General features: G+C 43.9%; 2 protein-coding genes across 8 annotated transcripts in view; one reads left to right on the plus strand and one right to left on the minus strand.

The window, feature by feature from the left end:
- The window catches only part of LOC149312371 (ATP-binding cassette sub-family D member 2-like), a 51361-nt gene extending 49714 nt beyond the window's left edge, over positions 1 to 1647 (minus strand). Inside the window, exon 1 of the mRNA XM_089524496.1 lies at positions 471 to 1647. Within this exon, the coding sequence (XP_089380622.1) occupies positions 471 to 1475 (1005 nt within the window). The 5' untranslated portion in view covers positions 1476 to 1647. The remainder of the gene's footprint in view (positions 1 to 470) is intronic.
- Positions 1648 to 2035: 388 nt separating this feature from the next.
- Positions 2036 to 14607, plus strand: part of REDIC1 (regulator of DNA class I crossover intermediates 1) — a 35714-nt gene continuing 23142 nt past the window's right edge. The window contains exons 1-4 of one of the 7 annotated variants that reach the window (XM_089526855.1): positions 2036 to 2086; positions 12186 to 12268; positions 12429 to 12468; positions 13034 to 13169. In XM_089526855.1, the coding sequence (XP_089382981.1) occupies positions 12439 to 12468; positions 13034 to 13169 (166 nt within the window). In that variant the 5' untranslated portion in view covers positions 2036 to 2086; positions 12186 to 12268; positions 12429 to 12438. The other 6 variants (XM_089526854.1, XM_089526859.1, XM_089526858.1 and 3 more) reach the window with 6 other exon arrangements.

Below are 14607 nucleotides of genomic sequence, written 5' to 3' on the forward strand. Positions count from 1 at the left end.
AGCGAAGGCCTTGAACAGACAGGCCAAAATAAAGCTGCTTTGGGTCACTTTGGAGGTATGCTGTTCAAATGACACACGCATCTTAAGAGGCCAGAAGCTGCACCAAAGCTGTGCTCTAGTCCTTAGAATTGGAGTGTGCCTTCCGCCCTCTTAGGAGACATGCACCATTTAAACAGCATACCTCCAAAGTGACCCGAAGACACTTTATTTTGGCCCGTCTGTTTGCGCCCTGAAGTCTACGAAATGAAGCTGAGGCAGTAGACTGAAGTCTAGGAAAGCTCATGCTGCCAACTTCTTTCTTTGAGTGAGTCTCAAAGGTGCTACAAGATCTCTCTATACACCGGTCCTACAGAGTGACAGGATGAACCCTCTCAAGCTGGAGTGAGGGGGCATGTGCTCCAGGAAGCCAAGAGAGATCCACCACAGGCTTTGGAGAGGCCTCTGGAAGCCACCATTCCTCCCTGGCTCACCTTGTGCCCCCCGTAGAAGGCGATCTCCTCCACGTTGGCGATGATGCGTGAGTGGACGTAGCGCAGGTATCCCTTCCGGTGGGCCTCCTCGGCCACCAGCTTGCCGAACCTGGGCGAGCAGGCCTTGAGCACCTTGGCGGTGGTGTAGACCACTAACCCGGCCAGGAGGGTGGGCCCGACGGGGCTGGCCCCCCGGGACCTGGCGGTCTGTATGAGGGTGTAGGAGGTGAGGACCACGTCGAGGATGGGCTTGGTGAGGTTGGAGTAGAGGTGGGCCACCGACTGGGAGAAGACGGCAAGGTCCTCGGTGAGGGACTGGTCCGGGTTGGCCAGGCGCCCGTCCATGCTGACCACCTTGTAGTAGGTGCGGTGGGCGAAGTAGGTCTGGTAGGCGCGGTCGACCAGGCGGGTGCGGAAGGCCAGGGCCAGCTTGCCCTCCAGGTAGCGGATGGCGCTGTTGACGAAGGTGGCCGGGACGGCGACCGAGAGCCACTTGAGCAGCTGCCAGGCGAAGCGGCGTGGGCGCTTCTCCACGATGCTCTTGACGATCTTGCCGTCGAGGCCGGCCACGTAGATGGAGAGGAAGGTGCGGGAGACCAGGGCCGCCGAGTGGAGGCACAGCCAGCCGCTCTCGGGTCCCAGGAGCGCCGGGAAGAGGATCTGGCGCAGCTCCAGCAGCTGGCGGAAGAACTCCGCGTTGGCCGCCGGGGAAGGGCGCCCCCCAGAGGAGGGAGGCAGCACCAAGGTGGCTGCAGGGGCTGATGATGATGATGGTAATACTACCCCCGCCCCCGACGCCTCCTCCTTGGGGTAGAGTTCCCCTGCTCCCGAGCCCAGCAGAGGCTGCTTCTCCTTCTCCCTCCGCGCGCCCTTTCCTCTACTGAGGCGACGCGAGAGCAGAGGCCACAGCAGCTTTAGCCCGTACACCGCCGCCGCCAAGCACGCAGCCCTCCTCGCCGCCTTCCATCTCTCCCGCCCAGGGGCGGCCGCCACTTCCAGCACCATTATTTACCCCAGCAGAGGGAGGAGGAGGAAAGGAGGGAAAGCAGCCCACCGGCTCCCTGAGGCCCCGCCGCCGCCCGTCCTCCGCCTCCTCCTCATCCCCGGGCCCTGCACAACGCTGCCCCAGCCGCCTCTGCTACCTGCGCCTCCTGGGCCGACAGAGCCCACGCTCCCATCCGGAGACCCTCCATCCCCGCACCCGACCCCACCCGCCCTCTGCCCCAGACTGAGGCCACCCGCCGCCTCCGCCGCTGCTGCTTCCTCTAAGCCACGCCCCCGGCGGCCTCTGATTGGCTGAGCGCGGCCCCTGTGGAACCCTCGCCTTAGCGACGCAGCGGCTCCGCTGGACCGCTTTTCCTCCTGAGGCGAAAGGCGTCGCGAGGCGATTAAGAAGAAGAGGCAGGTTGAGGGAGAGGGAGGGTGCGCGCGCATCCACGCGGCGACGGTTGGCCCTACTCGAAGGGGGCGGGGCGTCATCACCGTCGGAGCCAATCAGGCGCCCCTCTCTCTCTCTCTCTCTCTCTCAGTCTGGCCCCATCCGCACTGCAGGAATATAAACCACTGTCACCCCGATTTAACTGGGCATAGCTCCATGCTGTGGAATTCTGGGAATGGTACTTGGTTGGGGGCGCCATGGAACCCATTTTTAACTGGCATGGCTCCATGCTATGGAATTCTGGGAATGGTACTTAGTTGGGGGCGCCAGAGAACCCATTTTTAACTGGCATGGCTCCATGCTATGGAATTCTGCGAATGGTAGTTGGTTGGGGATTATTACTTTAAGCCACTCTGGGTACTGTGTAGGGAGAAAAGCAATAACGGTACTATTTTCCATATCAGTTTATTTAAATGCTGTGAAACATTATATGTAATTCAACTTTTCTTGCCACTGCTAAAAGCATAGAAGGCCATAGAAGGCAAAGGGAGGGGGCAACTTTAACAGGTCAGAGATCTCTGACACCAGGAGGAACAGAAGTGGGATAATCAGGCAATCTGTTGGTAGCACTTTAAAACAGTTGCACATCTACACAGAGCCTTCCTCTTGTGGTAATAATGGCTTCACTGAGGGATAAAGTGCTAAGAATACCACAGCAGAGTAATTATCGTCACCGAAACCCCTGCATGGTTATTGCTGCCCTCACTCTGCGATTGATTTAAATCATGCACCGATATCAGCATCTATTCTTGTTTGTGATCTGGCTTGGCATTTTATTAAAGCTTGACCTTTTCTCTTTCTGCAAGCTCAATGGTTTTGTGACACACTTTGGAAGCTGACATGAAAGCTGTGATCCCAGACATGGGACTTAATGCGGATTAAACATGCTTAGCATCAGAGTTGCATGTGGTATATACTACTTCATCCAGGATTTTATGTGGAAGCATACACACACGGTGAACGCAAGTTCACTGAATTCAATGGGACTTTACTTCTGAGTAGATATATGTAGTTTTACACTCATACATCTTTTCTGGCTGTTCTATTGGAAAAAGTGGCACTGGCTGCCAATTAGTTTCCGGGCAAGGTACAAGGTGTTGGTGATTACCTTCAAAGCCCTACATGGCTTGAGTCCAGAATACTTAAGAGATCACCTCCTTCCATACTGTCCGTCCCGCACTCTAAGGTCCTTGGGGAAGAATCTACTTCAGCCAATAAGATCTAGGCTAACTTCAGTCACCCAGAGGGCCTTTTCCATTGCAGCTCCGAAGCTATGGAATGACCTGCCAAAGGAGATCCACGACATTTCTACTCTTACAGCCTTTAAGAAGGCTCTTAAGACGGATGTCTTCCGGCAGGCCTTCCCTACCTAGTTCCTCTCCCCATTTACAGTGACTTACGTCGCTCTGTCCACCAATTCTTCTCTTAAATTTAATGAGAAAAATTAAATTAAAATTCATTAAAATAAAATTCTTGCCTCAAGAAGAAGAACCCTTCCTCCCTACAAACTGTCATCATCAGACCTGGGAGGGAGTGAAAAAGACAGGCCCAGTTCCATCAGGTCTAGCTGTGAATTCTGTGACTTATGTCACTCTCTTTTATCTTATTGTATTTTATTTTATTGTATTCTCTGTATTTTTATTGCTGTAACCCACCCAGATTCCTTGTGATTTGGTGAGCTATAAATAAATTATTATTATTATTATATTTTAGATAACTATTTTTATTGAAAACTGATGACAGAATAAGTTTTACATTTAACAAAATGTAAAACAAAAAGTCCCAGCCAGAACATCTTGGTGGAAGAAAATATTTTCTAACTAGAGTGGAACCATTGCTGCCCAATTCCAGGCCTGTTTCTTCAGAAATAAGCACCACATTATTCAGTGGGGCTTGTTCTCTAGCATTAAGGCGGGATACAAACCGCCGCTTTGCGGTGCTTCCCCGCCGCCGCCGTTTGCTCCGCGTGGGAGCTGCAGCAGCCAAACCGCGCGGCTCCCGCGCGGAGCAAAAAAGAAGCTCCATTTCGGAGCTTCTTCTTGCGGCGCACTGATGACATCGCGAAGCGCCGCTGGCGCATTCGCGACGTCATAGGCGCCGCGACACGTCTGGACGCTATGCATCCAGTACGTAAAGATGGCGGCGCCCATGTGGAAGGGGCGCCGCCATCTTGTACGTATAGGATACGTACTAGGGTTAGGGGGGTGCGGAAGCACCGCCCCTTCCTAACCCTAGTACGTATCCTATACGTACTATATGGCGGTTTGTATCCCGCCTATGTAAATGCTTAACAGTGCAGCCGTTTAAGAGAGAGAGAGTTATAAGGCTGCAAACATTAGAGCCTGGAAGAGCTAATTTTGAGACTACAAGTCCTAGAATTCCCCAAACTGTAATGTCAGTGGCTGGCATTACTAGCTGCGGGATTCTGAGAGCTGTAATCCCCAAATTCACTCATATGTATCTAATACAGATTTATATGCCACACATGCATCAACCAGCCAGTCAGTGTAGGAAGAACACACAGCATAGGGGAGGTTGTAGCAGTTTGCTTTTTCCTGAACCTACTGGGAAGGTCAAGGATCTACTATGTACCTCCTTTCCCCCCCCCCCTCCCCAGCCCAGAGTTATTTGAATGCAAGCTACTTTTGCACTTAGAAATTGAAATAGGCTGAGAACAGAGGGGGAACTTGGTTCAGGACAGAGAAACTGGAATATTTTTAAATCAGCTGAAATAGCAATAGCAAATACATTTCTATACCGCTTACCAATGCACTTAAGCACTCCCTAAGTGGTTTACAGTGTGTAAGCTAATTGTCCCCAACAAGCTCGGTACTCATTTTAGCAATTTATGGAAGGAGGCTAGGTTGCGTCAACCCTGAGCTGGGATTGAACTCACAACTTTGTGGTTTGTGAGTAAGTGGCTGCAGTACAGGCATTTAACCACTGCGCCACCAGGGAAAGCAGAAGATTAGGCAGTTGTAGGGTAGCTATTCCAAATCTGCTCACAGATTGTGACAAGTGAAGTAAAAGACACACAAAGGGTTCAAAAAGCATATGCAACAACTGTGATAAAGACATGCACCAGCCTACATAGAGGCAAGAATGCCAAAGAATGAAGGCTTCAGAGCAAAACCAGGGCCTATTAAATGTCCCACAGCAGATCAGAAGAAAGACTTATTAAAGCTTTTAAACCTTAAGTATACTGGAAAGGAAGCGGCTTTGCCAATACTCATTGCACAACAATACCTCCAACCTTCAATTGCCCTGTCCTTTGCTCTTCCCTCTTCATTCAAAAGGGAAACCCGTGAATGACCAGAAAATCACACAGGTCTACAGGTGCAAATGTCACTCCTCGGGCAGTGCCAAACACGCAGTCCCAATATCCCTTCCTCCCTGTCCCCTTTCCCTTATACTGTTCCAAAGTGCCCTAGGCCAGAAACAGATGGGCCAAAAGGTCTGCTGTCGGACTGTGTTAGGGGCATGGTGTTTAGATGTCATATGCCCCGAACACAGCCTGAAGCCACCCCAACACAACCCCAAACTGGAAGAACCAACTTGAAAAGGAGTGGGGGAGATGCTCCTTTTCAGAGGCCGGTTGGCAACAGTGGTGATGGGCCACATTGGGGCCACATACATGTGGGTGCTGTGGCATGGGGGCAAGTGGCATTGGAGCAGCCCCAATCTGCCCTTTTAGGATGGTCTGTTTTGCCCCTTAATTACCTTTTAAAATTTTCTCTAATTTGTTTTTTATTTTTTATTTTTTAAGAGTTAGTTGAGGGCTGACAGCTCCAGAATTGCATGGAACAAAAGGAAAAACAACAATAACAACAAAAGCCCTAAAGGGATGCTGGGTAGGGCATTAGGCAGGGAGGCAAGGTAAGAGGAACTTCAGGAAGAGAGCACAATGAGGGCAGTAGCCCCGGCAGCAAGAGATGCAGTGATGCATCTCGCGACTGCAGGAGACGCAGTGATGGCTGCCTAAAAGTGGTTAAGTTCCCATTTTTTATTGAAAGTGTGACTGCTGCGAGAATGGAACCGCATGCAGTAATGTCCTAAATGGCACTGGACCTCTTGCGGCACTTTACGCTGGGGGGCATACACGGTTCTCTGGTAAGTTGAAAACCCTTCCCTGTTAATAAATGAGAGGACAGAAAAGATTCCCATCCACTACAAGTGACCTATAAATAGATCCAGATGTAATAGATCTGTCAGCCCTGACCTAAGGATGTGTATTTATAGCATTCATGCTACTAGTCTCATTCTTCAACTCAGTTTCTTGTTCTGCTTCACCATATTTATATTTGACAAACCACTGACTCTCTTGAATTATGGAAAGATACAGACAAGTTGTTTTTAACCTTCGAAGTCTCTCTTATTTGAATAGTGTTTCTTGCTAAATGTAATTAGGATTGCAGCTGTATATACTGAGGTTAGTATACATAAATTCTCATGTAGATATATATAAATTCACTTTAAAACTTTGTACAGTGTCATGATAGCACACACAATTAAGTCAGTTTAATTTGTGAGATTTTCCTGAATGTGCTTCATCACGACAAAAATTACACAGGCAGGTTGTCAATGTTTTAAGAGGATTATTATAATCTAATCTTGCTTGTAAGCACATAAACATCCAGAAAAAGAGCTGCATCTATTTTAAAGAGTACGGGTGGTGCTTTTTATTGTAACTGGTTTCAAACAAATGACATGGTTCAGAATGGAAACATTTTCCTTGGAGGATGTGGAAGGTTTCTGAAGACAAAGAATATAGATCAGAGAATTGTAGGTTTTGTAAGACTTTTGGCGCAAGGAATATGATGACAGCTTGAGGTCAAACTGGAATCAGAACCAGTAGTCCACTGTTGGAGAAAACCTCAAACCAAAGGAAAGCCTGATGAAAGAGAGAGGGGAGATTTTATTAATCAGATCATACCAACTGGACATACATTGGTCTTTAGTTTGTTATAAATGGCAAAATCACATTAACTGAATGAACATGGCAGCTCACCCATGAAGTGCCTGTTTATTGATCTACCAAATAGGTGGGTTTAACAGCTTTCCTAAGGGAAAGAATATACTTGATTCAAGATGCAACCCTACACATACTTCCCTGGAATCTCACAGGCTGAATTTCTAGTCATGTCTACTTGAGAGTGTGAGGGATTGAATGTAGGAACATTTATGCCAGAGTACACATGTCTGGTAGCAGAAGACCACTTTGTACTAACCACGTTTACAGATGAATGTAAATTTTTTACTGAAACAGCATCAACTGAAACACGCTTTTCCCGAATAAATCCTGAAGATGCTTAAAACAAAAAAGTCAAAATGCCAGCTGTTAAATATCCAAAATGTAGTTATAGCTTTAATGCATTGAGTTTGTAGTCCATCAGAAAAGTAAATCATACATTCAAAGATATAAGAACACTTATATCAGTCTTGTGCAGAAGGCAGTCCATTTGAACAATGTCACCTTCTACGCCATCATTCAATTTTTAAAAGATGTTTCAGCCATAATGGCTTTGGGAAAGTGCCATTGATTTCAGTAGAATCTCCCATGGCTCCAGTTACCATGTCTGCACCATCTTTTTCCTCTTTCATCATGGAAGCTACATCTTTGCTCTTAAGTGCCCAAATTGCTACTGTATTTTCCCTCTGTGGTTTATAAATTTGTCTGGCATTCTGGAACTTTCTTGGATGGCAAATCAAAAGTATTGTCTTCAGTGGCTCTTTTTTGCCCAGCCTCAGATTTCTGAACAGGTGTCCAACAGAGCATCACTGCACTATTGTGAGAAGTGGGGATATGGAAGAGATGTTTGATTAAAACATTGATGTTATTTCTAATTTTCAGTGCAACCACTTTAATTTGGTTCTCCTGCCTTGCCTTGGAGTACCAAACAAAGCTGACAGATGTAAACCTGCAGTCCTATAGCTAGCAAAATTCTGTAGCCTGATTTTAAAGTCTTTTACTTTCTCTGTGTTCTTGGCAGTCAGGAAGGTAGCAAGCCGCAACCGGACTGTATCACATTGGGAAGCAGTCAGATTATTAGTCAATGTGACACTCTCCGAAGTCTGGAAGTTTTAGGCTCAGTTGATGAAAGCTGTACGCACATAACTGAACTGCAGTTTAGGTTCTTCATTGCCAGCATTCTTCCCATTCTCTGCTTCTTCTGGAGGGAGTGGCATGTACTCCAGTAATTTATCAACAAGCTTATTTAAATTTGATGCTAGCTTTTCCATGTCACCATTGAAGGAACTTATCTTAGCAAGCACTTTCAGTACCTCTAACTGGATGTCAAGGCCTTCAAACTGGGTCAGAGAACTCAAATTTGGCAGCACATGTTCACAGAAGTGAACAGAGTGATTTTTTTTTTTTGTTTGAGAAAAATGGGACTGTATGGTGAGTATACTGCAAGAGTCTGAAGTATGGTATTAGGATGCAAGAGATCTATTTAGAAACTCAAAAGTTTTGACACAATGCTTTGTAGTAGCTTCATCATAACAGAATATGGGACATCAACTCTCTCCATTAGCTAGACTTACCTCAGTGACTATCAAAGAAATTTATAGACTTAATTTTGCAATTTCACTTGTTTCAGAATTGTATTCTATTAAAATGAAAGCCTCTTGCACTCATGAAACCAATAATCTAAGCAGGTTCCCTTTCCTATCCTTTGACTCCCCTATTTGAATGGGAGCTAGATTTAAAGTTTTTCTAAAGCAAAAGAAATGGAGAAGCATGACCCCAGATGGTCTTATCTGTGCATCAATGGGAATAGTGCACTAAGGGATGCTTTTCAAACCCTATTTGAAAGGCTGAGTTGAAACAACTGACACACATTGGGGGGAAGGCAGGCATTTATACCACTCAAAGCTACTTGGAGAAAGTAAAGGGGAAATTACGTAAAATAAGCGTGAAAACTCCTGAATACCACTAATTTTATTTCTATTCAGGAATGTACCCTTTCAAAGCCTGTTTGGGAAAAAGTGACACCCACAGTTAGAGGTGGGGAGAATTGTGACTATTGCTGCTTATGCAACTTTCAGGAAGCTCTAGGCTCATCTGCAAACATAATTTAAAATGAGATCTCAAGGGCACTGGAGATGAGCCTGGTTGCTGAGGAATGGCACTTGGGAGTTACATCACAAAGTAAGCAGCATGGCTACCTATTACAGGAGTTTGGGGGAAAGCAGACTTTTCAAAATCAAATGCTCCACACACATGAATCCGTTCTTGTTTGTATTCAGCACTGTTAAAATTGAAGAGTTAACACGAGATCATAGTGGACTACGTTGGACTATACCTCTGGAGATCAGGGTTCAATTCCCTGCCCAGCCATGGAAACCTACAGGGCAGCCTTGGGCAAATCACACACTCTCAGCTGCAGAAAACCTCATGATAGGGTTGCCTTAAGGTCACCATAAGTCAGAAATGATTGGAAGCACACCACAACAGCACCTTAGTGGAAACAGATGAGTCCCATGACATGGCAATTAGACTATGCTGTCACCATAATGCCAAGCCCCAGAGTTATTGAACACATTTCCACCCAATAAATTGATTTGTTTTAATTGGCAGGTTCAAGACAGTTGTGACTTTAGTTTTACTTTCTGTTTAAGAGACAAGTCTGTGATAACAAAATAATAACAAAACAATCTAGTTATATGTTGTCCCAGTCCTGATGCTGCTAAAAATATCCAGCTAGATAGAGAACAAGGAAAAAAAGTGGCAGTTGGGCAGAAATAATAATAAAAAAACTTTGTTTAAAAAAGGAGGCTTTGTTAACTAAGGTTGCCTGGGAGGTTGCAAAACATATATAACTGTGTGCATGTATACATGGTGTAGTGGTTAGAGCATTGGACTATGACCCTGGAGGCCAGGATTTGAATCCCGGCTTGGCCTGGGGCAAGTCACACTTTCTCATCCTCAGAGGATGGTAATAGCAAAACCCCTCTGAAGAAACTTGCCAAGAAAACCCCATGATAGGTTTGCTTTAGGGTCTCCATAAATCGGAAATGGCTTGAAGGCTCACAACAACAACTTGTTCAGATAGGATTTTAAAAAGGGGGGAGCAAAATTCAGTGTGAAGGTTGAAGATTCAGGACAGCTACTCCAACTGATTTCCCTATCCTTCCTTTTGCTTTCTGACGCCTGACACAAATAAACAGCTGAAGAGAGGATGCATCCGCACTGCAGAAATAGTCTAGTTTGACACCATTTTAATTACCATGGCTCAATGCTGTGGAATTTGGTGCCGCAACAAACTACACTCCCCAGAAGTCCATAGCATCGAGCCATGACAGTTAAAGTGGTGTCAAAATGGGTTATTTCTGCAGTGCGGATGCAGCCAGAGACAGCTTCCTCCTTGGCCTTACTGAGAGCTTCAGTGAGGCCTTGAGTTTGGGGCAGAAAGTCCCACAGAAGGCTGCTTTTGCCATCAAGCACCTCAGTGCCCTTCCCCTGTTTTAGACGGAGGTTTCACTCAGATAGTCATGGGCTTTGGCCCACCTTGCAAGTGTGTTGTGAATAGGCAGCTCTAATGGTATATTTTCAGGCGAAATAAAATGAACTGGGTTGGAGGCTCCCGGTGAGTGAAGCACACAAGGCCTCATAATCCTTAAAAACAAAGCTTCCAAGTTGCCAACGTAAAAGCCACTTCCCTCAGCTAAACAACATTAAAGTGTTATAAAATAAGTCACTAGACTAGGGCAGCCAATACGTATTATCCCCTTAAATTTAGGATTGTAGTTCTTTCTAGATAGGCAGCTATTTTTTGGACATAGGGCCTCTGAAGCAGCGACAGTTGGATTGTTATTAAGATTAACTGTTATTAATTTTATTGGTGTGTTTTTATATGTATTTTAAAGTATTGATGTGTGTATTTTAGCAGACTGTAATCCCACCTCGATCCATCTAGGAGACATGGGAAAATATAAATAAAGTATTATTATTATTATTACAGGCCCAAATTGCTTTTTCCCCCTCACAGCAACGTAAATACTCTTACTGCATTGAATTTTTGCTTTTCATTCAGAAGAACTGGTTTTTAAATCAATAGGGGGGAAAAATTGGCAGTATTGGGATGGATTGGTGCAAGTTTAATATAAAAGCCCTGCATCTTTCTATTGCCTCTTATTCATTATAGCTTAAATGTGTAAAACACTTTTATGTTTTGTGTTTACTAGTATGAGAAGGTATTATTATTATTAAGCTTTATTTATAGAGTGCTGTAAATTTACACAGTGCTTTACATACATAAAAAATAGAATAAAATAGAATAAGCCTGCCTATGGCGCACATTTAATAAGAATAATTTGAAAACAATACACATTAACACATATTAACATTAAAATAATAAAATATAGCAGGTCAAAAATAAAAATAAACCTACAACTGGGGATTTGGGGCTGAGAGAGAAAAGCATGCTCAGTTTTGTTTATGATCCAAGCTTTCCTAGCTGAAATATAGTCAAAATACAGTCAGTCAACATATATTTCCCTGGAGGACTAATTCCCAGGATTCCCTAGCATTGAGCCAGGGGCAGCTAAAGTGGTCTCAAACTGGATTATTTCTGCAGTGTGTTTTGGGCCTTTGTTTTACTACTTCAAGCTGCAGTTGTAGGTTGTTGTCAGGCCTGAAGGTTACATTTTTAGCACATGAATGGCATACTATTTTTCCTGGAAAACCTTCACCATACTTGGAACATATAGCAGTTCTCATCCTTGAATATTTCAGCAAGCAGAAAAATGTCATTTCACAGAAAAGAAGGGATAGGAAGAAATCACAAGGTTTTTGCCGCCTAATTTGTCATCCGAATACAGCCTGGGGCCATCCCCGCTTCCAGGAGCGCTCCTTGCAGCTCTTTTCAGATCCAGGAGTTTTCTGAGTTAAGAAAATGGCCACCAGAGTGTTCCTGGAAGCGGGGCTGTATTCGGGTGGCAAATTAGGCTGCAAAAATCTTTCATTAATATCAGGATGCCACCCGAATTAAGATTTAAGCCAGGTAGAGGTAAATCAATTTATTAAGCCACTGGATAAACGCCTTAGTTTAAGTGATAAATTATTTAGGGTGCATGCACATTGCAGAAATAATCCAATTTGACACAGCTTTAACTGCCATGGCTCAATGCTATGGAATTATGAGAATTATAGTTTGTAGATATATAATATATTTTACAGTTTACTGTCTCAGTCCATTTACTGATCCCAAATGCAGTAGAGCCACTGAAGGAATTACTGAATGGTAAATTAACACTTATGTAATATTAACACTTAGGTAAATACCATGGATTCGTTATGTCTACTCTACCTGAGACTAGTAACTGGATTTGGAGCTATGCATTCAACTGATCTGTGAAGGTTAGCTAATGACTTTGCAGAAGAGGATTTAACAATCAATATTTACTATAGATATTTTCTAAGAAATTACAAGCAATTCAATGCTAAATTATAACACTATTTCTATAAATATGCTAAGAATGCAAAAACAAATGAATCTTTCTTTTTGTTCAATTTCAAGTAAAAGAATTATGCTTACCAAGGAGAAAAGGCGGCAGAAGGTAAGGATGGTTACAGTGAATGCGTGCATGTGAGCAAAGGCATACCAGAAGCCATAACACTAGTTGCAGTCATAAAAATGCAGAGTATGTCCTCCCTAATGAAACTGAAGAAAAATTATTTTTCTTTCAAAGACATAAGTGGTATTGTACAACTATTGTTGGTCTTCATATTTTCATACTATCACTTTTATCTCTTCACTAGTTTTGCACATTTTTGAAGTAGCTGTAACACTTGCAAAAACTGGATGACACAAGAGATAAATATATACACCTGAGCAACTATGGCATTATCCTACCATCTCTTCCTCCATTGCCTCATTTTTCACCCTGAGCTACATTGCTATGCACTACCTCACATATGTGAAGGAAGTAGCAGGCCTCCTCGTCCTCCTTCTTTTCCTGTGAAGGGCTCTAGCTCTTTTGAGATTAGAGAAATTTCCTTTTCCTAAAGATGCTAAACTGTAATTATAAACACTTTGAGTATTACTATGAGATGATATATAAGTAATGTTCTTTCTGTCTGACATAAACATGGATTTTCCCTTGTCTCTCTCAAACTTAATAGGACTTCTTTGAAAAGGAAAAACTTAAGTCAAAGATGAAGCTGTTGGGAGTATCTCCCCTTAAAAGCTCAGCTGTCAGTTTAGATCTTCTCAATCTGTATGTTGTTAACCAGATCTCTGCTAGGAAGGATAATACTGGTGAGTTTGATAGCTATTTTAATTGATAAATCTTACCACTAAAATTAAAAAATAAATGTGGCTGTTGATAAAATTTATGCAGCCTCAGTATTAGCCAAATAGAAATCATTAGTCATTTAATACTAATTGAAAGGCTACTTACCAGGAATAAAAATATTGCGTAGCGAAAGCTGTAAACCATTGTAGATAAATGCCATGCTGGATCAGACCATTCCAGTTCATCATTCTATTCACATAGCATCCAACTAGCTGCCCATGGAAAACCCAGAAGTATAGGTGTGACAGCATGCTTCCACATATGCTCCCCGGAAACTGATATATAAAGATATACTGATTTTGAGCAGTATCAACAGAAAATCCTATCCTCCATGAATGTAGGTCCTGTACATACCAGCCCGAAGCGGTGTCCTGGCGGCAATTCTAGGGTTAGGAAGCGCGCACCAACCGCACACTCCCTAACCCTAGCACATCACAGCAGCGGCGTAATGGCAGCCTCCCATCCACTTGGGGCCCACCACAGTGATGTAAACGACACACAGTGTATAGATGTCGCTGCGCGTCGCTTATGTCACAAGTGCGCTCAACTCATTGAGTTCTCTGCTGTAACCTCCAGACTGTTTTCTTGATCAATTCCTGTTAACTTAGGGCCCGAACAGACAGGCCAAAATAAAGCTGCTTCGGGTCACTTTGGAGGTATGCTGTTTGAATGATGCATGCATCCTAAGAGGCCAGAAGCCGCACTAAAGCCATGCTCCAGTCCTAAGGATTGGAGCACAGCTTTGGTGCAGCTTTTGGCCTCTTAAGATGTGAGTGTAATTTAAACAGCATACCTCCAAAGTGACCCGAAGCAGCTTTCTTTTGGCCTGTCTGTTCAAGCCCTTATATCCTATCATCAATGTCCATGAGAAGTTGGGATTTTTTTTTTGCCCTAATATGCATTGGTTTGTGTTTGCTGAATTTGAATCTCAATTGATATTTTAATGTTAATTCTCCCAATCTGGAAATATCCTTTTGTTTTTGTTCTATTCACCTTAAATCATTTGGTGTCATTAATAAATCTGGATACCTAACTGCTCATCTCTGTCCCAGATAATTTATGAACAAGTTTAAAAACATCAGTGTCTATACAGGTCAAGAGATCCTACTGGTCACACTTCATTTTGATAACTGACCATTGATCCTTTCCTCTTCCTGTTTTTTAACAAGCTCTAATCCCATGATAGGCATTCGATCTTATATCAAGAGATATATTATGGAAAAAGCTTGAGACCACCAACATTGACAAACGACTGTTAATATTAATTCGTAAACTACACGAGAATTCTCGAGTAGTTATACGTTGTAATAGCCAGGGCAATGCAACAAGGCCTATTCCTACATTTAACGGAGTAAGACAGGGTTGCATTCTAGCACCTACTCTTTTCAACTTTTATATTAA

Source organism: Sceloporus occidentalis, unplaced genomic scaffold (assembly GCF_023333645.1).
Source record: "Sceloporus occidentalis isolate IW3139 unplaced genomic scaffold, rSceOcc1.0.p SCAF_5, whole genome shotgun sequence".
Classification (NCBI taxonomy): domain Eukaryota; kingdom Metazoa; phylum Chordata; class Lepidosauria; order Squamata; family Phrynosomatidae; genus Sceloporus; species Sceloporus occidentalis.